The 27,213-nt window shown below is 53.0% G+C and overlaps 1 protein-coding gene across 1 annotated transcript in view; it reads right to left on the minus strand.

The window, feature by feature from the left end:
* The window catches only part of CDH4 (cadherin 4), a 556,898-nt gene that overhangs the window by 149,949 nt on the left and 379,736 nt on the right, over positions 1-27,213 (minus strand). Inside the window, exon 3 of the mRNA XM_033410223.2 lies at positions 11,470-11,696. Coding sequence (XP_033266114.2) covers positions 11,470-11,696 — 227 coding nt within the window. The remainder of the gene's footprint in view (positions 1-11,469; positions 11,697-27,213) is intronic.

Below are 27,213 nucleotides of genomic sequence, written 5' to 3' on the forward strand. Positions count from 1 at the left end.
CGAGGCATCACCTCGATCCCTGTCTTCATCTGCACACGAAGTTCTGTCTGTGAGCGTGTCTGCGTCCAAATTCCCCTCTTAATAGTTCACTTGTCATGTGGGATTAGGGTCCGTCTGCCCTAGGGACCTCACCTGAACTAACCACATCTGAAAACCCAGTCCCATTCTGAGGTTCTGTGGGTTTGGACTTCAACACAGGAACTCTGGGGGGCAAAGTTCAGCCCATCCACCCGTGGAGGCCAAGACCCCAAGGAAAGAAGGCGCTTCTGCGTCTGGGCCTGGCCCGGCTGCTGGGTAACGCTCAGCTGAGTTTATCTTTCATAGAGGCTGACACACTCTAAGACCCAATATTAGTTTCATAAACAACAGTTTCTTTCTTGCAAACTATACCCACAGGTCCCATCGACAATTCCAAGCGCTACCGCCGCCAGTCAGATGACAACGGCGCGAGGAACTTTATCTCCGGTGCTTACTGTTGGGCTGGAATATTGCGCTCATTCCTCGGGGGCGATTCAGCCCTCCCGTGGGAAATACGTGACTTAATTAAATTTTCTAATTGAATTGCTATCAGCTTTCCTGCAAGACTGCACACAAAAAAGTTCTTCCAGATTCCAGCCCTGCTTGTATTACCCACAAAAAGACCGCCTTTAAATTGTTGCTAAGAAAGGAAAGGAAAAGGGGAGACGTTGCCAAATTTTTATGGTTCACCTAACTGGAAAGCTGTCAGTTTTGCTGGCTCCACAGTCGCTGGAATAACGGACAAGGGAGACTGCGCTTGACAGGACCTCGACACGGCAGAGGTGGAACTTATGGAACCGGGAAATTAGGGGGTCCCCGCGCGCCCTCCTCCAGGGGTTTGCTTCAAGGCTCCTTTTGCTAAGAGCTTCTCGGACTTTTAACACTGCAAATGGCTCCTTTGAAGGAGGTCCTTGTGTTTCTAGAAACTTCTGCTAACAGAACTCCCGCTGGCGACGTTCTCGTTGAACACCCCACCTTTCCAAACCCAGCCAGGAAGCCCTCTGCATGCATTAAAAAATGTTTGAAAATTGTGAATTATAAACAACATGCAGGAAAGTGCTTGAAACGTCAGTGAACAGACACACTAATGATCACAGAATGAACACCTGCCCCCAGGACCCCCTCACGTCCCTCAGGCCCCCACCAGGGCCACCTCCTCTCGCCTCCCACAGCGGTCCCCTGCGTGGCTGTACACGCACTCTGAGCTGTCCACGTCTGCACTCACAGTCTGCACTTTCCTGCCTGGGTGCCCGCCCTCTTTCCCTCGATGTGTGTCTGGGAGATTTACCCATCCTGTTGCTTTGTTCATTTGTGCTGCTATATAGCAATTCACTGTATGAATCCACCACCAGGTACTTATCCAACGCAATGAGGATGAGCGTTTGGGTTCTTTTCAGGTTTATCAAATTCTGGTGCAGAGCTGATGGTACGAATGTGTACACACTTCCGTTGGGCTTGTACCTAAAACCAGCAGCACAATAAAAAATACACATTTGGCCTTTGCCTTCTATTCCTGACACAGAGCTCTCAAAACCAATCTCTGCAGTGATGGGCTGACAGAAGTATTTTACCCAGAGCTCCTAGGCCCCTAGGAATTTCCTGGGCAAGAGGGCATCTTTTGTTCTAGTGAGGTGACTCTGGGTGGGCTCCTGGAGGGGGCTGGCCACCAGAAAGCCTAAAGCCATGATTAGAAGCTTGGAGCTCTCAGACCCACACCCCATCCTCTGGGGAGAGGGGAGGGGCTGGAGGTCGAGTTAATCGATCATGCCTACGTGACGAAACCCCCATAACAATCCCTGAACTCTGGGGTGTGGAGAGCTTCGAGGTTGGTGAACACGTCCACGTGCCAGGAGGGTGGTGCACCCCGTCGCCACAGGGATAGAAGCGCCTGCACTTGAGGTCCTTCCAGACTTTGCCCTAAGTAACTCTTCATCTGATGCTCCTCTGGTTCCTTTATAATATCCTTCATGGTAAACCAGGGATAGTAAGTGAGTGTTGCCCCGAGTTCCGTAACCCATCGTAGCAAATTATTGAACTGAGGTGGGGGTCGTGGGAACCGAGCCGGGCGGAAGCGAGCAACCTGGAGACCCACCACTTGTAACTGACGCCCGAAGGGGGGTGGGCTTTCGGGACTGAACCCTGAGCATGCAGGGTCTGTGCTGACTCCGGGCTGCGAGTGTCAGAACTGAATGAAATTAGAGAACACCCAGTTGGTGTCCACGGAAAGTCAGAGAACTGGCTGGGGTGGAAAACCTACCCCTTTGGTGTCAGAAGTGTGAGAAGAGGAATGGTTTTCCTTTCAACCAGGCAAACGTATATTCAGCTTCCAATGAAAACGCCCGTTGTTGCCAGAGAGGCTGCCCACGGAGAGAACATGGGAACTCCAGGTTCTGCACCTTCTCACCAATACTTGGTACTTCCGGTCTTTCTAAGGTTAGCCATCCTGGTGGATTTTCGCCTTTAATCTGCATTGCCCTGCTGAGGCTGACAGGTCCTCACACTGATCCACACACGGGCTCCTGTCTTTGGTGGACAGCCTGTGTTCTTTTTTCTTCTGTCATTAGGTTATCTGTCTTTCTGTAGTGATTTGAGGCTCTCTTTATATATTCTGGACGTGCCTCCTTTGTCAGACATTAAGGGTCACAAATATCCTCTCTCCAGCTCTGGCTTATCTTTTCACTTTCTTAAGTATGTGCTCTGATGAGTACATTCTTATTTGTAACCAGGTGTAATCATCGACCTGCCCTGGATACCCCGTGCTTCCTGGGTTGTGTACAAGGAAGCTTTCCCCACACGTCACTCCCTATAGTCTCTTCCATTTGGTTTGTCTTGAACACGCAGATTGACAGCCCACCTGGAACTGATCTGGGGTGTGGAGGGTGGTACAGGGTCACTTCACGTTTTCCCCGTAAGGGTACCCGACTGGCCCAGCATCACGTATTGAAGAGATAGTCCTTACCCACTATTCTAAGCAGGGCTTAGCAGGCTTTTAGTTAAAGGGTCAGAGAGTTAAATATTTTAGGCTTTGTAGGCCGAGAAGCAAAGCCGAGGATATTAATACAGGCACTTATACAACCATTTAAAAATACAGAAACCATTCTTAGCTTTCAGGCCATCAAAAGGCAGGTGGCAGGTCAGACGCGACCCGTGGGCTGAAGCTTTCTGGCCTTTGCCATCTGGTGCCACTCAATTCAAGTGTCGGCGCCGTGTGCATCTGACGAGGTTCATCCAGTCGCGTATGTGAAGTGGGTGAACTGTGGTGAATAAAAGTTAAACCTCCATGAAGACGATTTTTTAAAACATTAAGTATTTTTTCTGGGCTTGCTATTCTGTTCCATTTGTTTTGCTCTCAAACGACACCATTTAATTACTGTAGTTCAGTGGTTCTCCGATGGGGCGGTTTTGCCCCTGGGGAGCATTTGGCAATGACTGGAGACAGCTTTGGGTGCAAGCGGGGTTGCTGGGGCGCTGCTGGCATCTAGCGGGTGGGGGTCGGGGATGCTGCTGAACACCCTGCAGTGCACAGGGCGGCCCACGTTGGGCCCCACACGCCAGTAGCGGTGTGCTTTACTTGTAGTCTTGATGTCTGAAACACCAGGTCCTCGCATCTTTGTGTGCTTCTAGGTTATTCTTGGCCCCTTGTATTTCTATTTAAAAATTTAAAGTCAGCTCTTAACCCTTCTATAGACAAGCAAAGAAAAAACATGCTGGGATTTTTGTTGGGATTGTGTTGAATCTATGGAAACCTTTGGGTAGAACTGACACCCTCACAACTTTGAGTCTCTTATGTTATGAGCAGGGCACATCCCTCTATTTTTAAAGATCTTCTTTAATTGTTCTCAGTAATATGTAAGGGTCTTGAAAATTTTTTGTTAGGTTTATAATTTTTTTTTTTTTTTTTTGCGGTACGCAGGCCTCTCACTGTTGTGGCCTCTCCCGTTGCGGAGCACAGGCTCCGGACTCGCAGGCTCAGCGGCCATGGCTCATGGGCCCAGCCGCTCTGCGGCATGTGGGATCTTCCCGGACCGGGATATGAACCCACGTCCCCTGCATCGGCAGGCGGACTCTCAACCACTGTGCCACCAGGGAAGCCCTAACTATAATTTTTAATGCTATTGTAATTGGTATCTGGTTCAGATTTTATTTTCTAACTACTTACTCCTGGTCCGTAGAGGTGCAATTGCTTTTATATCCAGCGCCTTTGCTAAACTAACATCATTCATTAATTCCAGTTACTTATCTACAGATTATTTTGGATTTTCTACATTCACAATTATATAAGCTACACATAATGCTAGTTCTATTTATTCCAATTTCTTTTTCTTGCCTCACCTCACTGGCTTGAAGCTCTGGCGTGTAATGTGAGTGTCCTTGTCCTATTTCTGATGTCAAGGAAGGCTTCGAATATTTCGACTGTAGACTGAATGTTTGCTGTGGACACGCTTTGTGAGATTAAGAATGGTCTCTTCTTTTCCTAACTTGTTGAATATTTTCATCCTGAATGAAGTTAAATTTAACAGTCAGTATTCAGATGATCATGTGATGTTTACTCTTTATTCTGTGCTGACCTACTCGGATTAACTTTTAAGTGTTAAAGCAAATCTCGCATTCTTGGAACAGACGAATGCGGCCATTATATATCCCACGTGAACATGGCTGAATTTGAGTGTGTTAATATTTTGCTTTGGCTTTTTCCCATCTACTTATGAGTGGACTGGCACGTAATGACCCTTTCTCTCACTGTTCTTTCAAGGTTCGTGCTGGCTTTGGGCAAGGTTCTTGCTGGTTTCAGCATGGTGCCCATTTGGTTGGGGAAGTGACCCCTCTTGTAAGATGAGTTTTAATTCCTTACAGCTTGGTTACAACTTACCAGTGGAGCCATCCTGGTGCGGGTATTTTTTTGTGATAAAAATTTGAATTAAAATTTTGTTCATAATAATAAAACAGTTCAGATTTTCCTTTCATGTTAGTTTTGGTAAATTTTATATTCTAGAATGTTATCCATTTCACGTATATTTTCAAATATATTGGTATAAATTGTACATAATGCCCGCAAATGACCTTTCTAATGTCTGTGCGATTGGTCACGACGTCCTCTTTGCATTCCAGATAGAGATTATTTGCAGGTTTTTTTTCTTACTGAGTCTACAGTTCAGTAGAGAACCAACTTTTGTCTTTGTTGATTCTATTATTTTCTGTTTCATTATCTTCTCCTTTGTGTGGAAACACAAAGTGTTTCATTTCCTGTTCTTTTTATAATTTCTCGAGATGAACGTTAACATCACTGATTTTCGGCCTTTTTATCTTCTAACGTACGTATGTAAGGCTACGCGTTTCTATCTGGTGTGGCTTCAGCTACATCCAGCTAGTTTTATTACTCAGTTCAGAATATTCCCTCATTTCCACGTGATTTCTTTTCTACCCGAGGGTTAATAAGAAGGCACTTACTTAACTTCCAAATCTATGGGGATTTTTCAGTTATTTTCTTTGTTATCGATTTCTAGCTTAATTGCTCTGAGGTAAGAACACAAACTATGTTTGATTCTAAACTTTGGAAGCGTGTTGAATTTTGCTTGAAGGCTCAGCCTATGGCTCAATTTGGTAAAAGTTCTGAGTACACTTGAAAAGAATCCGTATTTAGCAGCGGTCGGTTTCTGTGTTTTATGTACATCTCACTAAGGTCAGACTTCTTAACTCTGTGCTCCGAATCTTCTATTTCCTTCCTGATATTTTGTCTGCTTGTTCTGTTACTTACTCAGAGATAGTTGTTAAAATTTACCATTGATTGTATACTTATTTATTTCTCCTTTTAGTTCTATCAATTTTTGCTCAAATATTTTGAAGTCATATTACAAGTGCACACAAATTTGATTCTTATAGTAACAGAGCCCTCGTCACCAACTTCCTTTTGATTAGTATTTGCATGGCATTTCCCTCCCTATGCTTTTACTTTCAACTTTCTCTATCCTTATACTTTTTTTTTCAACATCTTTATTGGAGTATAATTGCTTTACAATGGTGTGTTAGTTTCTGCTTTATAACAAAGTGAATCAGCTATACATAGACATATATCCCCATAGCTCTTCCCTCTTGTGTCTCCCTCCCTCCCACCCCTCTAGGTGGTCACAAAGCACAGAGCTGATCTCCCTGTGCTATGCAGCTGCTTCCCACTAGCTATCGGTTTTACATTTGGTAGTGTATATATGTCCATGCCACTCTCTCACTTTGTCCCAGCTTACCCTTCCCCCTCCCCGTGTCCTCAAGTCCATTCTCTAGTAGGTCTGCGTCTTTATTCCCATCCTGTCCCTAGGTTCTTCATGACCATTTTTTTTTTTTAAGATTCCATATATGTGTTAGCATACGGTGTTTGTTTTTTATCCTTATACTTTTTAGATGTATCTTTTGTAAGCTGCATACAGTTGGATTTTTAAAAATATAACCTGTTAATTTTTTTTTAATTATGAATGAATCTATTTTCAATTATTAAAATTAATAATATATTTGTAAATCTACCATCCTACTCAAAGACAAATATCTCACCTATTCTATAATTTCACTTTTCTTTCTTTGCATTTTTTTGGGTTGATAAGTTTTATTATTCTATTTTCCATCTATTATGTTAGAACTTAACCCTATGACTATTTTTTATTGTTTAAGAAGCATGTTTATTTGAAAATTCACATTGATTACCGGGGAAAATGACAAATTATGTTATTTAAGGGTGTTTTAAAAAATACTGCCTAAATATGAAGACTAAAAAGGTGACAATAAACAAGAAATACGCCTAGAATGGAGGGAGAATTTAGCTGTCCCCTGCCCAGTGCTGTGTTACTAATACTAAATTATCCAGCTATAGCATAAGATCTTCATATACGGTAGTGTTAGAACTATATGAAAATTCCAAGAGAAATAAATATCTGTTTTTATAATAGATACATTTTTATCAATTTAGTGCTCGTTTAGACACTATGTAGACTTTAGGTAACTCCTGAAGTTAAGATTTACTTTGGGACCTAGACTATGGTCAGTCGTGGTCAGTGTTTCATATGCACCTTAAAGTAAGGCATCCATCACTATGGCTCTTAATGATGTGTCTCACCCAAGTATAACATTAGTTTGATATTTCCATCGTCTTCCAGGACCACACAAGCATCCTACATCCCTTTGACTCCATTTATCCTTTCTCAAAATCTATGCCATTCTTGTCATGAATTTGAGTCATCTTCTTTACATCCCACAAAACATCACCCTGTAATTATACACTGGTATTTTCCCATCTACTTAATCTTCTCATTCTTGGTTTTCTACTTCAAATCACCTTATTTTTGCCTGAAGAACACAACTTGTGACAGATTCTTTCAGTTTTTATTTGTTTAAAAATGTCTTTATTCACCTTTACTCCGTGAAGGACATTTTACTGAATAATAGAGTTCTATTTTCTTTAGCACTTAAAAAATACCATTCCATTGTCTTCTAACCTCCATAGTTCCTGCTGAGAAGTCAGTTTTACATCGAATTATTCCTCTTTCAAAGAAACTCTGTCTTTTCTATTTGCTTCCAAGATTTTCTCCTTGACTTTTGCTTTCAACTATTTTACCTTAAAATGCCTAGTGTGGACTGTGTCCTCCCAAAATTCTTTTGTTGAAACCCTATCTCCCAATGGGATGATATTAGGAGGTGAGGCCTTTCGGGGGTGATTAGGATTAAGGGAGGTCATCAGGATGGAGTCTCCGTAACAGGATTAGTGTCCTTACAGGAGTTGTGAGTGAGCTGGCCTCCTGTCTTTGCTCTCTGCCATGTGAGGATATAAGTCTGAAGGCAGCAATCTGGAAGAGGGCCCTCATGGGAACTTGACCCTGTGCCACTTTGATTCAACCTCCAGCCTCCAGAAGAGTGAGAAATGAATTTCCATTGTTTGTAAGCTCCCCAGTCCATGGTATTTTGCTATAGCCTATTGAGTGGACTAAGAAAGTGTCTAAGTGCAGTTTTCTTTATGTTTATCCTGTTTAGAGTTCACAGGGCTTTTTGAATCTATGCCTGGATGTCTGTTGCCAGTTTTGGAATATTTTCTGCCGATACTTTTTCATATATTACTTTTGCTCCATTTTATCTCTCCCCCTCATATTCCAAACATACTCATGCTAGAACTTCTTACCATTTTCCCAATATCTCTTACTCTTTCCTTTGTGTTTTCTCTCTGGACATCTCCTTACACTTTGGCCTGAATATTTCTTCTGATGTTTTTTGCTTCATTAATCTTCTCTTCAACTGTGTCTAATCTGCAGATATATCTGTCCATTGAGCTCTTAATTTTGTTTGTTATATTTTTCAGTCCTAAACTGCCCAATTAATTCTTTTTTAATCTTCCAATCCTCTGTCAAAATCTTGCAGTTAATGTGCTCAAAGACAGCATAATTATGATAAAATCTGTGTCTGATAACTCTATTACCTGGAGCCCTGTGGGTCTTTGATTATCATCTGCGCCTCCTCTTGATTTTTATTTACCTTGTTTTGTCCCTCCAGTCATTTTCAGTTGAGTGCTGGACATTGTATATAAAAGGAGATGTAATCTGAGGTCTGGTATTATGATACCTTCCACTGGAGAAGAGTTACGTTTGCTGCTGGCAGGCGACCAAGGACACCAGCAATCTGGCATCACCTTAACCCATTTACACAGAGTGACATTATTCAAAGGTTGGCACTGGTCTCTGTAAGGGCACATCAACTGAGTGACCCGGTGTCCCACACAGACCCTCCTCCCTGTCCCCCTGGCACCACCCTGGTGAGGGCCCCGTGGCCATGATGAGCACGTGACGCAGAGGGCTGGGACCATGCCAACGACAGCAATAAGAGCAACTACGTTTTGCCTCTTTGGGGACAGGGCTCTCATAGAGCCTGCACCCTACCTGACCTCACACAATCTCACATAATCCTCTCAACAACCCTTGGATAGGATGTGGGTAACACAGCTGTCCCATTTTCGCGAGCAGTAAACCTCAGAGAGGTTGTATGCTTGTCCTAGAACGTCAGCCAGTAAGCCGGAGAAGCCTTGATTCAAACTGACAATCCAGGGCAGCCAGGCTCCGTTACAATGCCGGGCTCAGCTGTCCCTAGAAAGTCGTTTTTGCACTCCTTTCCAGAACATCGGTTCTCCCATGCAGCAAAGAGGCTGCAGTCACATGATTCTGTTTCCCCACCTGTAAAGTGGGGACAGTGACAGCACCCACTTCTGGAGATGTTGTGAGGATCAATGTGGACGCACTTAGGGCAGCGTCTAGGTGGGGTCCTAGAGAGTCAGGGCAGGGCTCTTCGGATTTGAAGAAGGAGGAAGCAGAGAGCCATCAGCAACGAAGGGGACATGAAATAAACAGGGAAGGACTGGGTCAGGTGGGCTGCAGAGACTCTGCCCACCACCTGCAGGGTCATGTTTCATGTGCTCAGGGTGTAACCCCACAAAGTCAGCCCCAAGGATGCTCTGGGCCTGGGATGTGGAATCTGCAGATCAGGTGCTTCTCGGGCCTGCCTGCTGTGGGGTTGGAGGTGCACGTGTCCTAAGGACTAACTGCAGTCGCCCTTTCTGGAGGATTCGGGGATTAACTGCATCAGAAATGCTTCATTAACATGCCTGACAAAAGGTGTCGTTATTTTTATTTTCTTTTTACTTTTTTAAAGATTTTTTTTTGATGTGGACCATCCTCAAAGTCATTACTGAATTTGTTACAGTATTGCTTCTGTATTATGTCTTGGTCTCTTGGCCGCGAGGCATGTGGGATCCTAGCTCCCCAACCAGGGATCAAACCCACACCCCTGCATTGAAAGGCAAAGTCTCAAGCACTGGACCACCAGGGAAGTCCCTATATTTTTAATTAATGCCTTTTATCTGAGGCCACCCACGGGCGTTAGGGAGCCCTACTCCTTGCCCACAAGGCGCAGTTTTTGCATCACAGTCAGGGATGTAAGCCTTCCCACTGCTGCCCCTGGCCTGGCTGCCGACAGGGAGGGGCCCCTGCGTGGGCCACGCTGCCTCTCACCAGGGTGTGATTTGTCATGGTCATTCGGGAAGGAACGGAAAACCACATCCATCTGTCTCAGGGTTTTCAACACCCCAAGGTGAGGCTCACGATCTGGGGGGCGCCCGTTAGAAGCGTGTTTCAACACCTGGTTCAGCACACCCGCGAGGGCACTCAGGACGTCCTTCCCGACGGGGTCACTCACCACCAAGATAAGCCTATCCACCGAGTCACCACTTTCCCTTTTCTCACCAAAACCACCTCTATGTTGTTTAACAAGACACATGAAACACAGCCCCTGTTTACCAAAGTGGGCTCCTCGGAACACCTATCTTGTAAGATGTCCCATTAAGAAGGTTCCTTGGTCAAATAGGTTTGGGGAAACTTGCAGACTGTCTCCCACTGAGGTTCACTGAGCCCTTTAGTCCTGTGAGGTTCTGGGCAAATTTGCAGAAAGGGATCTGGTCAACTTGGTCTAACCCTCTACTTCCCTCGAGCCCTTTTCCGAGGGAATACCCACAAATGCTGTCCCCGATGGCCTGTCCTGCTTTAACCGGTGTGTTTCTTTTGCTGGTGAACCGCACACACATCATAACACTGATGACCCTGAGGCCTCCTGTTGACTGTAAGGGCGTCTCCCTCCCCACGGGTCCACCCTTCATGTAGGTGGACGTGTGTAGCTGGACCCGTCATGCAGGTCAGCTGGGCAGCAACTTCTGTGCTGACCGGGGAGCCCTCACGCGGAGGCCAACGCAGCTGCCGAAACACGGGACGGGCAGAGGTAAGCAGACCTGGTCCCCCTCAGACACGGGAAACCTAATGTGGGGACTTCTGGGGGCTGAGGGGTCTGGTCCTGGATTCCTGGGGCCTGTGGGGCTGAGAGGCCTTTCAGGACCAGGGGAAGTGAATTCACCCCTCCTGTCCGGTCAACAGGGCCACGCAACCGAGTCAGAGGTGAAGCTGGAGGGAGGGCTGCGGAGGCCAGTGACAGTGGCTGGTGTGTGTCTAGGTGAAGGGTGCCATCCCTCCGCCTCCCTCCCCCTCCCCCTCCCCATTTCCCTCTCTCTGAATCAGTCTCACGCCAGCTACTCTGGCCACCTCGCAAGGCCAGCCACGTGGCCTCTGTCTTACTTCTTGTCCCTCTGGGTCTTGGGAGCCTCCGGGGCTGGTGGGCTACAAGCCTCAGGCAGGAGAGGTGCCCGGTGAGAAGCGGGGCTGTGGGGCCCTTGTCCGAAAAAGGGTGCTGACAGCTGTGCACTACACTCAGCGGGGGTGGAGCCTGTGGGCAGCCCTGTCTGGGAAGGTGGGAGGTCAGGGGTCCCCCTCCCGGCCCAGGCCGCCCATTCAAGTGTCAGCCTCTGCAGAGGTTCTGCTCGGTGACCTGAAGGAGGAAGGACCCCTACCCAGCCTCCCCGCCCCCCCGCATGTAGTCACACCTTACCTTGTGTCCGGACTGCGTGGGTGAGGTCTGGGCCACCAGCAGCCGTACCGCGGCGTCCCAGCGCTCGGCCATCTGGCGGTCCCACGCGGTCACGGTGAAGGCCACCTGCTCGGAGGGGATCTGCAGCTCCCGGGTGGCGAAGACTGTCCCGTCAGCCCCGACTTTGAAGTCCATGCTGTCGGTCTCATAGTGTGTCCCCTTGGTCCCCAGGCAGCTGCTGAACTTGACTGCAAGAGGAGGGGGAGAAGGTCAGGGCGCTGGGGACCAGCCTGGCGGGCAGGCGCCCACTCACAGCTTATTTCCAGCAGCGGGTCCTTGGTCTCTAATGAGCTTCGAGAAAGTGGTGATTTAATTGACTTTTCGACCTTCAGGTACTGGGTTTTATCTCTACCCCGTAGGGAATTAGCTGAGGCCTTAGGAAAAGGAACATCGACCCCAAGCAATGAATGCATGTTCATTGTCTCTGAAACACAGCTGTTCTCACTTCTGCAAACGCGTCTCCCCGTCACTATCAACTTTGGGTTCAACCTGAGTCTGAGCCATGCGGGGGGAGGAGTTTCTTTACCCTCAAGCAATTCCCTGGTGACCTTGGGGCAGCCGAGAGCTTTCTCGGTGACTTGGAAGCAGGCGTGGAAGGCGGATGGTCTACTGCCATTGCAGGGCAGGCACGTTGCTGTGCTTCCCAAACAGTAATTAGGCAGTGAACTGTCAGCCCCTCCCAATGACTCCATCACCTGGACCGTTGGTAAACCCCCTGCAGGAAAAGACATCTCGGAAGCCGCGCATTCACCGGCATCACATCAGTGCCTTTTTCACACGTGTGCTCTTGCAGCTGCCACCTAATGTGGTAAATTACGAGGCGCCAACAGCCAGTGTCACATTCTGCTGATACAAGCGACGGATAAAGTTACCTGGTGTTTATAGAAGTGTGGGTATCTCAGCAATCATGGTGGGACGGTTGGTGTTTTTAAGCAATTTCACTGTCATGAAATTACAGCTTACATGATTTAATTACTACTTATTCGAGAAACGAAAAAGAGCTCCTCACTGTTAGGTTTGATAAGTGTTTGCCCCTGCGTTCACCTTTTATTGTTGGCTGCCTTGAAATAATAATAACAGAACGTTCCCTTGTTTCAGTTCCTTCACTTCAGACTCTCCCCAGTCCCCAGCAATCCCCACGTGTTGGTTTAATATAAAAATGTCTTTAAATTGAGGAAACCAGACATTTCCGTGTGTGTACAGACTCCAGAGCTCGCAGACAGGGGTCCTCGGGTGGATGAGGGCAGCCAAGGTGAGGAGCGCGCTGTGGCTCCAGGGAAATGCCCCCCTAGTGGGGGGATAATCACATTCTTTTTCAAGCGACAGGAAAATTCCAAACTGCCTTTGTAGTCCTGTCCTCCCCGTCGGTAAACAAATTAAAATCAGCAAAAAACTGAGTGGATCAGTTATTTCTGATGCCCAACTGTCATTGACAAAGATAAAAATGACAGTCCTATGCTTGCCGGGAGATTAGCCCAAAGTACATGAATAAGCCCTTTGTTCTCTGAAAGAAAATTTCTAATAACATGAATGGGATTGGACGGTAGTGGGAGGGTTTGAGTTTCTTCAGGATTAAGTGATGGTGTCGTTGTATTTTTTAAAAAAACAGGCGCACAGCTTTGGTGGCATTTGAGGGAAGTGTGGACATTGCTGTCAGAGAAAAAAATCACCCTCATAGGAGCTGCCCCGACAGGAAGGTCGGAGTACCGTCCACAGGAGCCTGGGACCTTGCAGGGGACAGGTGTCCTCAGTGGACGGGAGCCCTCAGGACATTAAAGGTGGCACCACCAGACGTGACCTGCGATGATAAAGTTGGGCCTCTCCTCGCGGCTGCTCTTAACATCTTTCCAGCCTGGGTCTGACTCGGGCCCTCCACGCGAGGAGGCATGGGGGCCTTGGGACAACGTGGAACCCAGCCTGCAGCTTCAGTGTGACTGAGGCTTGGCTGATGGCTCAACCCAACAGGTTGGTTTCGCCATCACGTCTGAGACTCCGAGCCCTTGTCAGTGAGGAAGCAGGAGCTGGAAGGTGCCTGCGGGGAGATGGGGGCCGTTCCGAGTGCCCGCGGTGCTGGGGTGCCGGCTTTGCAGAAGGAAGGGAGTTCAGAACAGTGCCTTCCTGTGCGCGCCTGGGCTGTGTCTCTCTTTCAAAGGGAAAGATCAGGAAGGTTTGTTCTTCTGAGACACCAGGGGCGTTCACGGCGCTTCAGCTCTGAACAAATGAACTCCCGTTTGAAACCCTGAGGAACGTGGGTTTAAATTTCTCAACATGCAAACACTGCTCAGGTTACAAACACGACGTCTTGCCATAAAAATGGGAAGTGACGCAAGAGGGAGAAGATATGGGGATATATGTATACATATAGCTGATTCACTTTGTTGTACAAAAGAAACACACCATTGAAAAGCAATTATACTCCAATAAAGATGTTAAAAAAAAAAAAGGGAAGCGAGCACTTGAGGGGCAGACTCTCCAGAGACGCGTCTGAGGTCTTGGGGCAGGAACGGTTCCTGTCACCCAGAAGCCCATTTGCCTTTTTCTGGTGAATTGCCCCAAGGCAGTTTCCCTCTTCGCTTTGGCCACCAGGAAGCTCAGAGGCAACGTGGTAGCTGGGACCTAGCAGTGCTGAGGCATTTACCAACCTTAGCACTTTCTGCGCAATTTTCTATCTTTGTTTCCTCTGCAACCCACTTTCCTCCTCTTGCTTCCTTTTTATTTCTGGAGTCTGCCTCTATCTCTGCAGGTTAAACGTCATCCTCTTTTAGGGGCAAGGGTGCTGCCAGGCCGTCGCATGCTCACAAGCTCCTGTGCGGGCCAGGCCGGGTGCTGTGGTCCCAGCATGAGGGTCCGAGAAGGTCTTCCACACTTCGTGGGGAGAAAATGCCTGCTTGGATGTGCAGGCCCCGGGCTCACAACCTCCTTCAGGCTCCACCAGAGGAGATCTGCTTGGAGGGAGACAGAACCTCCTTCCCTCCGAGGCTGGGATGTGGGGCCTGCCGGGCGCTCGTCACCCACCACCCAGCCCTGCTGTGCGTCTCTGCGGCTTGCTAACTACTTCCACTAGTTTTAAAAAAACGTGACAAGAGATGGGAGGACTCCCGAGAGAAATCAGGTCCAGTTGGTTAAACACACACAGTCACAGCCCCCGCTGCCTCGTCCCCTCGGAGGGGTGGCGGCCGTGGCTCCTGGGCAGCCAGCGCCGGGGGAGGCCGGTTGGGCCCTGGGGGCAGGACTCAGCACACCTGCCCGAGGGCGGGGTCCCGGGAGGGTGGGGAGGTGTATGCACTGATGCCTGCCGAGGAGGAGGGCAAGCGTGAGCTCCGGGCGCAGGTGTGCGCTGCAGCCACGCCCACACCGGCAGGCCCCTTCGGGATGGGGCTGGGACACCAGCTGTGTGACCCGGCCAGCAGTGGCCTCTCCGAGCACAGGCCTCTGGGAGCAGCAGCAAAGGACGGACGGGGCCAGCGCAGCGTAGAGGCTGGATGAACACAACTTGTCTTGCGCTCCGGCCAGTACCCATGTCACCCACCTGAGGAGACAGGGAGCAGAGCACTGGGCCAAGGTCACACGAGGCTGTTCACCCCACAAACATTTATGGGCCCCCTGGTGCCTGGCTCTGGGGATCTACCTAGGAACACGCAGCGGAGGCTCCGGGTGGGAGGCGACTGGGAAATGGCAGCGCAGATGGTGGACTGGCACAGGCTTGTACGGGGTCACCAAGAGGGCCGGCCCAAGGGGTGGGGAGGGGAGCCCTGCGGGATGTGTGGGGTCAGCCAGCACTTGGCATTCTGACCCTCTTGCACGACTGGGGCTGGCTCCCCCTCCCCAGCCCAGGCCTGGCCCCCAGCGCCCGCCTCTCCCTTTGGACAGGACGGATTCCGGTTCCAAGCCCTGTTCATCCCGAGAAGCCGTCCAGAGAAGAATGGATCCCCGCCCGCGTCTGCGCTGCTCCCGAAATGTGACTCGACGCTGCAAAGGCCCAGCATTTAGAGCGGCAACAGCACCGTCCATGGCTATGCGAGAAGCACACGTGAGAGACCAACGCCCAGGAACGCGTCCAGCAGGACACGGTGGGAAGGCCATGAACTATGTGCAGGACTCCGTCTTCCAGGGGGCCTCCCCCCTCCCCCCTCGCCGTGAAATCGGGAAGCAGTGTTGAGGCTGATCGGCAGCCTGGGCTGGCTAGCCTCGGGCTGGGGCGCTGCCCATCCAGATGAAGGGCAGGGGCGCACCTGGCTGGCCAGCTGTCATCGAGATGCATTTTCCTTCCCGCTGCGTAAATGTTAGTCTCTGTCTGTCATCCTGGTGTCCCTGCCGACACGTCCCCTGAGGGCCCACTGAGTTATTGCTGGAACCCCCGTGGCCTCCCCTGCCCCAGGGCTGCCCCCCGATTCTTCCCCTGGTGGAACCCCTTGCCCTGTGGTGAAGGCAGCTGCACACGCAGAGCTCCCGGGGCACCAACATCCATCCATTCGTGTTGATTTATGGACACAACAGTCAGCAAAAAGCACAGTGACCGTCAGATGGACTCAGAGTGGGAGTGAGTTGTCACACTGCGGATGCGGCTCCCAGGGGCTGGCAGGGGGCAGGGGGCTCTGCGTGAAGGAAGGAGGCCGGTTCTGAGAGAGCCTGACCCAGATGTGCGGCGGGAGGGCTTCCCGAGGATGAGGTCCTGGTGCTTCTGCTGAGCACCGAGGGATGCAAGAGGAGAGCTTGGGCAGGGGAGAGCTTTCAAGGCCACACGGCAGCACGTGCAAAGGTCCTGAGCAGAGGGAGTGTGGGGTGTCAAGGACTCAGAGCCAGTGTGACGGGAACCAGGCTGCTGGGGTGAACAAGAGTCAAAACAAGCGCACAGGAAGGTCCTCAGCCAGTGGGATGACCTGCAGACTCCAAGAGATGGGCAGGGCTAGGGAACTCCCCGCCAGGAGGGAAGGGCCTCCGTGTCACTCCAGGGGTTTCTAGGAAGGTCCTCAGCCAGTGGGATGACCTGCAGACTCCAAGAGATGGGCAGGGCTAGGGAACTCCCCGCCATGAGGGAAGGGCCTCCGTGTCACTCCAGGGGTTTCTAGGAAGGTCCAGCAGCCTGTGGCGCTGAGGAGGCGTCCTGAGCGGATGTGACGGCCTCCCTTTGGGGCCAATGTTAAGAGAAGGTCATAGCCTTTTCCAGCCATAAAAACACCCAGTGAACTGAGTTAGGTGTCCACCGCTGTGACTTCAGAAGTACGTCCTCCAAATTTAGCTACAGTGGATCACAGGACTCCTGCACACACTTCTGCTTGGGAGAGAGAAATTCAAGAGCCAGGAAAAGAAGGGGAAAAGGAAGAAAAAGAGAGCAAGGAATCCAGGGCGGGTCCTCAACCAGGTGATTCAGCCACCCGCCCAGCAACGATGCATCCCCAGGGAGACGGCGCAGGGAGACCCTGCGGGGCAGGGGGCGAGGAGCCAAGTCCAGCAGTGCCGGCAAAACCTCAGGACATGCAGCCACCCCGAACTGGTCCTGGGGCCCCCGAGGGAGCCTCCCGTGGGTCATCTGCCGGGCGCGGCTGCGTCCCTGTGGGGGTCTCCCTTTATCCCCCGAGGGTGCTGTCTGCTGACTGTGGGGCCTCCTGGTGGCCGTCACCACGGCCCTTGCCCGTCCGGGAGGGCTGGAGCTGCGGCCAGCGTAGACAGGTGAAGCTGGGTGGCGGCCGGGGGCTGGCGAGTGACTGCTCATGGGCACGGGGTCTCCTTTGGGGTGACAAGAAGTTCTGGAACCAGAGGGAGCTGACGGCTGCTCAGCACGTGAATGTACTAAGCGCCACGGCATTGTCGTTCACTTGAAGTGGTGAAACTTATGTACGTGAATTTTACCCTGAAGCAGTTTCCAGGGCCTCCCTGAGTCCCTGCCTCCTGGCTGCTGGAAGGACAGGGAGAAGGGCGGCCTCAGCTTCCTGCCCCTCAAGACCCCCAGCCACCCACAGGCCCCACGTGCCCAGAGCTTCACAAAACCTCCCTGGAAACAGCCGTGATCCACGACCCCAGCTCCCCTCCCCACGGCCTCTCCGCTCCCGGCCCAAGTGCAGGCCAAAGAGACGGGGAAATGCTGACGTCGGAGGAGAGGAGGGGAGAGCACTCTGGGGCCCGGGAGGGAGATGAAGCCTTCACGAAGCGGGGCTCTGAGCTGCCATCCTGGAAGCTGCCTGCGTGCCTTCACGTGCCGCGTGTCTGTGTGCTGGGTACCGCACCAGGCGGGGACCCGCGAAAGCTTCACCGGGTCTCCAGCGCCTCCTAGCAGTGTCACAAGCCTCTGGGATGTCAGGACTGGAAGGCGCCCCAGAGATCATCTCCTCCAGCCCCTCATTTTATCGAAGAGCAAACTGAATTTGCTGAGAGAAGATGACACTGTAGAATGTGCCCAGCGATACGCAGGCCCAGAGTCGCTACAGACACCAGCGCTCTCCATCAGCGCCCCGGGCACTTTTAGTATCTAGTTAACTGACGCCCAAAATGCAAAGCGTACGGCAAGCCTCTTTTGCTTAGAATTTTGTTCATTCCTAACGTTTGCAGCTGGCGTGCACACCTCGTAAGTGAAAACTGCAGTCCACGTGCTACAATCTGCGGCACGGGGTCCTGGCTCCGACCAGTTCTGAAATACGAAGATCACGCCGATTCGCTACTCTGCCTGTGCAGCACCATAATTAGGCCCTCGGCTAAACAGCAGAGATCCGCTTCTTTCCTTTTTCCAGGACGGTGCAAAGCCCTTCTTAGAAAATTTTTCTCTCCCCCGCGCCCATATCGCTGGCTGGCAGCAGACAGGTGCAGCCATGCTTATCCACAGCGTCTGCAGAGAACGTGCGGCACCCATGAAAGGAAGCCCGGCGGCTCCCCCACCAGGAGGGTTTACATTTAACCCTCTACCCTCATCATTTTTAATTGCTCGCTCCGTGAGAAGAACGAGGGGACGGCATGCTGCGAACAGGCGTGAGTGACACCCGCGTCTGCTTCCGCATTGGCGGCAGCCTGCTGACATTCACGGGGCAGGGGGCTGTGCCTCCCCGAGTCTGGCATACTGGAGACGTGCACCGTGGTGCTGAAAGTCCCCCCTTTTGCTTTTTAAATTATTTTTCTTGTTAGTTGCGCTGAGAAAGATCAAATGAGCCAGAGGTGAGCTTGTAGCTGGCACTGTGCTGAGGCGTAAATACGTTCACCCGGCGGAGTCAGCCTCCCTCCCTCCCTCCTTCTGTCCATCATCCCCCACTCACTGCGTCTCCACGCTCCGGGCACCGGCCAGGGGCTGGGCAGCCAGGGGAGACCAGGGCAGCCCCAGGGGCAGCACATGCTTCAGGTAAAGGTCAGGGTTGGAGAGGAGGCCTTTTTTTTTTTTTCCTCACCCACCCCACTTCCCCTCTATGGACTCCACGGTGGCTTCTACTGAATTCTCTGTACTTTCTGTTACTATGTCGTTATAGAGTGATCTGAGCAGTGAAATGCAGTTGAATCGAGTTGCCCTCATACCAGGGCTCTGTGCACAGAATCACACCGATCTGCTCAGAGATGGCCTGATCTGAACCACATCCCCCACTGTGCTCCCTGGCTTCTGCTTGTGGCAGTAGATTTGGAATCAAAGGCACCTTCAGGACTGGACCATCTTCCCCGTGGAGCGTCGTGATATACAGGGCCTCTGGGTCCTCCCCGGGCTTGGCCTCATTATTGGTGGACCTGCTGCTGTGGAGTTCAAAAGGGAGCAAAGATGGGATAGGGAAGTCAAGCCTCAAAAATGAAGTAATTCCACTAAGGTCCATGAGTGTTCTGAATAAACACGGCTTATCCCCCACTGAGTGTCCTGAGTGGCTCTGCCAGGTGCGAGGCCTCAGCGGGAATCAACTTGAGCCTTTGAAACCGTACACCTGAGAGTGGGACTTGAACCCAGCCCAAACCCACAGTCTTCCAACTGAGATCACACACCTGGTTTCAGGACTTAATGAAGCTCAGGTTCTTGATGTCTCATTGCAGAAAGAATTCAGTGAGAGACAAAGTGATAGGTAAGAAGCGGATTCATTTAGAGAGAAACACACTCCACAGACAGGGTGTGGGCCATCTCAGAAGGTGAGAAAGGCCGAGCGGAGGCCTTGAGCACAGCCCTGGGGGGCTTGCTCTTTGCACAGTGCCCCCAGGGACGCCTCTTCCCTCACTGATTCTCCAAAACAGGACTTGTCCCTGGGGGGGACCTAGGCTTCAGGGAGGTGGGCACCAAGCACGCGATGCACCCCTCTCCCTGCCTGACTGTATCTAAAGCCACGGGGAGAATGGTCAAGCGGCCACTGAGAGCCCTACTCGGAGCTCAGCCTTTCGCTGCACTGTATCCTCAAATTTACCCTCACGGCCCACCCCCAGGGAGGAGACCACCTTTATCCTCCTCTGCTCTACTGATGGGCAACGAGGAGGAGAGGGGGCGTCCCTGGCCTCCAGTCTCCCAACCAGAAAGTGATGGAGGCAGAGCTTGAACGCAGTGGCCCCAAAGACCATGCCCTCCAGGTGCAGCTGAGAGGACTCGTGGGCTGTTCTCACCCCACCTGCCTCTCCAAGCTCACTTGCACCCTGACTCTCCCATAGCTCATCCCCTCCCTGTGGGCCAAATGCTCCAAGCGCTCAGCCTCAGTTTCCCGTGCCTGAAATGCTCTGCAACACCCTTTACCACACGGGCCGCCTCCTCCGAGGAGCCTTCCTGGATTTATCTCAGCTGTTGAGTCCTTTCTCCCCAGAGCTTCATTCAACTCCAGTGCTGTCCACTCCAGGGGCGGGGTGGACATTGTTTAGAACTGCTAGTGCACGGTGATCATAAGCGGCGGACAGAGGTTCGGTGGGTTTTACTAATGTGGGACAGGCATGGGGGTTGTGCTTGAGTGGACTCCCCTGAGAAGGGGCTGTCGCAGGCCCCGCATTGCTGCTCCCCCTGCAGCCTTGGGATGGACGGGGCATCACTGGAGCCCCAGGTAACTGGCATCCTTGGCTGTCCTTCCAGACTCTTTCCTGAAATGTGTACTTTATACATAAAATGTTGTTACGTTTGCCTCTTTTCCACTCAATCCGAATCAGACATCTCCCTTGACCGCACACAGGCATCGGCCCCACCCCTCCTGCCTGTGGAGTCAGGGAAGCCGGTCATGGATGGAGCCCCTGCATCTACTGAGCCCGGGGGTGGTCTGCCCACCAGGCGGACCCCCGGAGCAACCGGCCTGAGTGTGGTCACCGGCAGATGCCGTGGGCGCGCCTGGACCTCAGGAAGCTGCCCCAGGCCAGGATGGACGCCTGAGACTGTGGCTGGCTGTGTTTTCTTCTGCCATCATTTTGCTCAGCACAGATTCCCGAGGCGGACATTTGCTGACACAAGTTGGAAAAGCGCCATTTCCAGCACAGTGTGAGGGTACCTGCTGACCCTCTCCATGAGCAGGACGTCTGTGCGAAGCCCCACACGGCGCGAGTCTGGGCGGGGGGGACAGGCACCCCCGGGGGCCGACGCGGATCATGGGGGCAGGGGAGGGGGGTGCGCCCATCAGAGGACCCCCGGGCTGGTGCTCAGGGTCGGCTTGCTCTGCTGTGGCACGTCTCCCAGCACAACGGGCAAGAGGTTGCCCGCCACCCTCCAGTCCCGTCACCCGCGAGGATGGGGCTGGGGGCGCCCTGCCTCTCGGAGGACGTGTCCATGAGGATGAGTGTGGTTGGCTTCTCAGCTGGGCCTTTAAACTTAAAACTGATGTGCGTTCAAACCATGATGGGATCCTTCCTTCCTGAAGAGGCCCTGCCTTTGGCCGAGAACAGGCGGAGTCACGTGCCCCTTCACCCGAGTCCCTTCACGATCTGCTTAGAAGGCTCCAGCAAGAACCAGGGCCAGGTCTGCATCTGCTGGAAACCTCAGGCCCGAGGAGGCTTCCCCCAAGCTTTCCTCTGTGCCTCTTCGCCGAACTCCCGTCGCAGCGATGTGGCGCAGAGCGGAGCCGACTCCTTCTCAATCGGTTCCGTGCATCTTCCACGTCTTCTCAGTCACCCCCAGGTTTCACGTGCGCACATAGACTGTGTTGTCAGCATTGGCCTCCAGCCGCATGGAAGAGCCTCTAACTTCGTGGGAGAGAGTGGGCCCTTAGGGAGCCCTGCTGCAGTGGGGTGCAGACTCCGAGGTGTCCTGGGTGGTACAAGTGTGTCCATGGGGGGCCACCTGACTGCCCACGGGTCTCCCTCCGCGTGGTCTGTGGCTCAGCCTGTCTCATCCCGCCCTGCATCCTGCCCGCTCCCCTCCACTCTGTGTGCAGGACTGCTCTCCCCTACCCAGCCCTGGCCCACTTTCAGGGTCCCCTTTCCCCCAGGATGTTGGGGGCCGTCCTTTGTGCCCCCAAGGCCACCGCCTGGCTCACGTGCCTCCAACCGCTCCTGCCAAGTAAGCTGGACCACCAGGCACTGGGCCAGCCCTCCTCACCACGAGTCCCAGCACCTCCCACCGGGGTCCTCTGGCACCCAGGATTTGCTTGAGAATCTGGAAAAGGCACAGATGCCATTTCTCTTAGCTTCAAAAATGGATATCCAAGGAGCTATCAAGCCATGGAAAGACACAGAGGAAACGTAAATGCATTTTACTTAATGAAAGAAGCCAACCTGAAGAAGCTACGTGACATTCTGGAAGAGGCAAAACTATGGAGGCACTAAAAAAATCAGGGGTTGCCAGGGGTTGAGGGGAGGGAGGGATGAACAGGTAGCACAGAGGATCTTTAGGGTGGTGGAAACACTCTGGGCGACACGGTAATAAATGGACAGGTCTCATTACAGATTTGTCCAAACCCACGGAACACACAACACCAGGAGGGAACCCGAGGGTGGACTATGGACGTTGGGTGCTGATGAGTGGCAGTGCAGGTTCATCCACTGTAACAACGTTCCCCACTAACTGTAACAATGCAAGATGCTAATAACAGGGGAATCTGTGCAGGGAGAGAGGGAGTGCATGCAACTCTGTACTTCCTGCTCAGTCTTTCCAGAAATCTAAAACTGCTCTAAAATGTAACATCTATTAAGAAAATGGATATTCACCAGCCATTAGACACATCGTCTCCAGAGAAAACACTCTGTCTCAGAAATGTTAAAAGTCTCATCTTAAAGCAAAACATTGAAACCTGTCTCATGCCATCTCGTCTACGGCAGGGAGCGTGAAACCTGCCTCTCCCTCTGGGTTTCCTTGGTAATGAATGCCGCACTGTGATCCAACACCCGGTTTCACATCCATTTCCCTGTCCAGGAAACATCAGCCGTAGCGGCAACAACCACGAGCCCTGGTCCGAGCGACTGGTGTTTTCCAGCGTGACTCCCACCCCCAGTGTTGCCTTGACAAGTTCCTGGGGTCCTGATCTAATATTCACGCACCCTGTGAAGACGGGGATGCTGATGGGAGAAGCAGAGCTCGTCGCCCACCGCCCTGCCACGACTGCACCACGAGGCTTCAATCTCAGCACGGTTCTGAGCCCACCTAAGGAGAGGGATTTCTCTAGGTTCTGGGACTAATTAACAGTCCTTTGTTGAGGAAAACAGAGATGCAGGATCTCGGGAGACACAGGAATTGGGTGGAGGAGGCAGGCAGCGGTTCCAGGTCTGAGGAGGGTTATTTATGCAGAAGGTCTTTCCTGAGTGGCAGTCAGAACGGAGGTCTGAGCTCCTCATTAGTAAATCCCACTGACGCCCCATCACAACGGAGCTCGTGGCTCTTAAGTTGGTGGCACCTCTGATGAAACCCTCCCACCCGCACTCACAGGAGAGCCAGCAGGGCTGACGGCGGCGAATCCGGCCGCAGACCCGCCAAGACGCCCGGGCGTGGGAGATGCCCAGGCCCCCTGCTGCACTGCTGTGCTCACAGCCAGAGGATGGCTGACAACAAGCGTGTCACTCCTATGTTCAGAGAGTTGGGCTGGGAGGAATGTGCTTCCCCCAAGGGCCCAGCGTCACTGGAGGGAGGAAGGGCCATCGGGTCCACAGCTCCATCTCGGGGATGTGGGAGCCGTGCTAACGGCCAAGGCTGTGGTCGGGGGTGCTCCAGGAATTGGGGGTTCCTGAGGACCCTGGAGGGGGTGGCCCTGCCCGGACCTTTACTCTCTCGTCCAAGATTCCAGGAGTCCATCTGATTCTTTGGAAAAATGGGGGGTGGTTTTTGACTGTTAAGAAGTCTGTGATCTTATTGAAGATCTAGACCAACATTTCATGAACTGATGAACATTCTGAGTTTTCATTCGCTCACTCCTGACGCGGTTGTCACTCAGGTGTCCCGCGAGGCACCTGGAGCACGGTGTCGTACTGAATCTCACAAACCTGTCAGGAGTCCTGGGCTTTCCACGGTTCAGAAGAGGGAACCGAGCCTCACAGAGGTTACCGGACCCCCTCAGGTCCACGGCCAGCGTGTGGCACAGCCAGTGCTGAGGGTGAGGGGGCTCCTGGCCCCCAGTTTTGTGCCAGAAGCGCCCCCTTCCTTCTGGTTGTGAACGTGACCGAGGCCGTCCCTGCCCTGCAGCCCTTCCCCAGGGACACAGACCAGGCTGAGGGAACCGCGTGCGTTATTTAAATAACGTCACTCCTCCCAACAGCTACGTTATTTCAGTTATTTCCGAGGCCCCCCTATTCTTTCCATCAGCTCTTGCTACCAAGAGCTTTACATATAAAAACCATACCCAGGTGTCCATTCACAAACACACGGTCACACCTACATTTTAAGCCACCATGAGAAACGTAGCCGCACGCGTACTGACAGTCTTGACAATCCACAAGGGCGGGTCAGGTGTGTGGCTGTGATTTTGTATGCCTGGGAGAGGGTGGCAAGGGCCTGGTGCAAAAGTTCCCGCTCTCCCGATGATGATGTTCATGAAGAGAGAGGATGAGGCTTGGGTGGTCCCCGGACGCAGGGAGAAGACGGCAGGCTTGCTCTGAACAGGGCTCCGCTCCACCCACCGCTGCACCCAGGGGCCCCCTGCACCGTCCCCGGCTGTGGAGATGTCATTGCCCCCGGTGTTGCTGGCAATGAATGACCGTTTCTAAGCCAGGCAAGTGCAAGCTAGCACGTCTCTCAGGGGCCCTGGTGACGATAATAATGGTGATCACTGTAAGAATAACGGCTGCAGTTGCTTAGAGAGTTCTCGGCTCCTGCCAGGCTTTGGTCCACACTCCGTGCCCACACCATACGCCGTCCCCACAGCTCGGGCAGGGACAGCTGTCACCCGCTTTACCGGTGAGGGCACCGAGAGATAGAGAGGGGACGGCAGCCTCCAAAGTGATCTCTGTTTGAGGAGCATCGGGGCCAGGGGTTCCCGAGAGGAAACCGAAGGCCCCTCCCGGGTGGACAAGTCCCCGGCGGGGCTCAGTGGGCAGCCTACTCGCCTGGCGGTCACCCCACGGGCGCCTGGCTGCTCTTCTGCCTTAGTCTCCTTTGGGGCGCTGCCCCGGCACCCGGTCGCCCCAGACAAGCTGCTACAAGAACAGGGTGGGTCTGCAGCTCCTCCACGGCTCCTTCCGCCCACGAGCCTCTCCTTCTGCGGGCCCCGGCTTTGGCGGCCTGGGGCCAGGTCCCCTCTTGGGCTCCTGTCACATCTGGACGTGGCCCTCGTGAGGTGGTGAGGAGGGAGTGGAGGCTGGCAGCAGGCCAGGGGGACGGGCCCTGGGGGGACCCTTTACAACACAAGGAGCGGGACTGCTATTTTTAGACCTGGCGGCCTCTCTCTCATTAGCTCCTGCGCATCAGGACTGAGCTAATGAAATCATCTGCAATTAAGGCTCAGGTAGAGAGATGGCTCTCTCCCGTCCCCAGAGGCCACCTCTCCTCCCCCCTCCCCCTCCGCTTCCCCCTTCCTCCTTTCCCTTCCCCCACTTCCCCTTCCTTCACTCCCTCCTCCTCCACCGTCCTCTCTGCAGGTGGGGGGCCAGCAGGAGGAAGGGGAGACTCTGGATGGGCCCCCAGATCTGGTTTATGATTTTACTTCATTTTACCAAAAGGGCTGTTTCTTGCTCTCTGTATTTTAAGAGCATTTAAGAGCACTCCCGCTCCGCTGACTCACCCATTCAGTTTCATTCTCCTCTCAAAGCGCTCGCAAGGCTGTTCCAAACATCTAGGGAGGCCATGCTATTTAAGGCCGGGTTAAGGTTCGGGAGGGCGGCTCTGGGTGACCACAGGAACCACGTCTGGCAGTGTGACTCCAGGCAAGTCCAGCTCAGAGAGGCGGGATCAGCCTCCTGGCCACGGGGCGGGGGAGGGGGCACCTCACGCGGGGACAGTGCGCTCGGCACCCGGCAAAGAAAGGAGCAGACACACGATCTGTGTCCGTCCATCTGTCCATCCACGTACTGACCCCTCGCACGTTGCTCTCTGCCGGGCACATGCTCCTCAGGGAGCCCCTGTTCTCCAAAAAGGGGAGACACTCCGAAAAGCGCAGAGCCAAGCCTGGTGCAGCTCGGGCGGCTGCCGCTCCAGCCGAGGGAGCCGGACAGGCAGGTGTCACAGGGCGGCCTGGTTGGTCAGGCAGATCGGGCGCGGAGAGGGCGAGGGTGGCCAGGAGGCCCGGGACACGGGGCCATCGCAAGGGGCTCTTGGCGGTGAGTGGAGGAGGGCCGACGGCAGAGGAACACGCAGGGGCACACGCTCACGCACACCAGGGAGTGATGTGCGCACTCGGGCACACGTGTGATGGCCGGGGACAGCCCCGGGCAGCTGGCGCAGACAGGGCCCCTCCACGTGCACAAATGAGAACACAGATCACACGTTAACTCATTTACACCCCACAGAGGTGCTAAAGGGGCCTTTCCTTCTGGGCCGCTTACCCCAGGCCACGTGGCCACAGGATGAACCTGATCCCGTCCGCTTCTGTTTGCGATTGGGAGGGACCGGAGATGTCTCCAGAGCAGGGACCTTCATTTGTGTAGAAACCACCACTGTGATTCAGAAATACTTGTGATTCTGAGGCTGCAGGTGGGCAAACGGCCTGGAGCGGGCACCCGGAGGCTGGAAGGCTGAGGCCTCCTCCCGATTCCTCTGAGCCCACAAATTCCAGCGTCACCCAGGCTTCCGAGGGAGAGGACTTCCCTGGAGTCCGGGCAGGATGTGGGGTCTGAACCAGGCTGCTGCCCGGCTGTTCTGGCCCCGACCTGAGGTCGCCAGTGCCGAGATGGGGGCACGCTTGTCACCCCGGGAGGGGTCGCTCCCTGTGGGTGGGAGGGACGGCGGAGACAGCCTAGAGCCCCCGGGCCGCCCTCCTGCACCGGCTTCGGGGCCCCTGGTGTCTGCCAACGCCACTCGCGGGGCACATCTTCAGTCTCCGTTTGAATCCAAACCCGCCCCTGAACTTTACCAGCTGCTCCCTCTGCAAACACACGTGGGTCGGCGGCCAAACATTTTTCTAAAGGAATCAGAACTCAGGAAGTGTGAACACATTTCTTCCCCCTCTCAATCACACCGACGGCCGGCAACCTCCCCCTGGGTCTTCCCTCATCAGAGCTTTCTTGTTCTGGACGCATTAATGTGACACTTGGCTTTGTGATGTTTGGGGACCCCCTTGAGACGAGCAGACCCTTGGGGTGCCCGTCAACCAAGGACGGAAACATCCTCAGGGGCCAGGTGGGCCTTGAGCAAATGCAGCCAGGAGCTCAGGTGGGGGCAGCTTGCTGGGGACTCTGGGGTGCAAGGTGCTGGGAGAGCCCAGGAGGGATCCT

The sequence above is a fragment of the Orcinus orca genome, chromosome 16 (genome assembly GCF_937001465.1).
Source record: "Orcinus orca chromosome 16, mOrcOrc1.1, whole genome shotgun sequence".
Lineage (NCBI taxonomy): Eukaryota > Metazoa > Chordata > Mammalia > Artiodactyla > Delphinidae > Orcinus > Orcinus orca.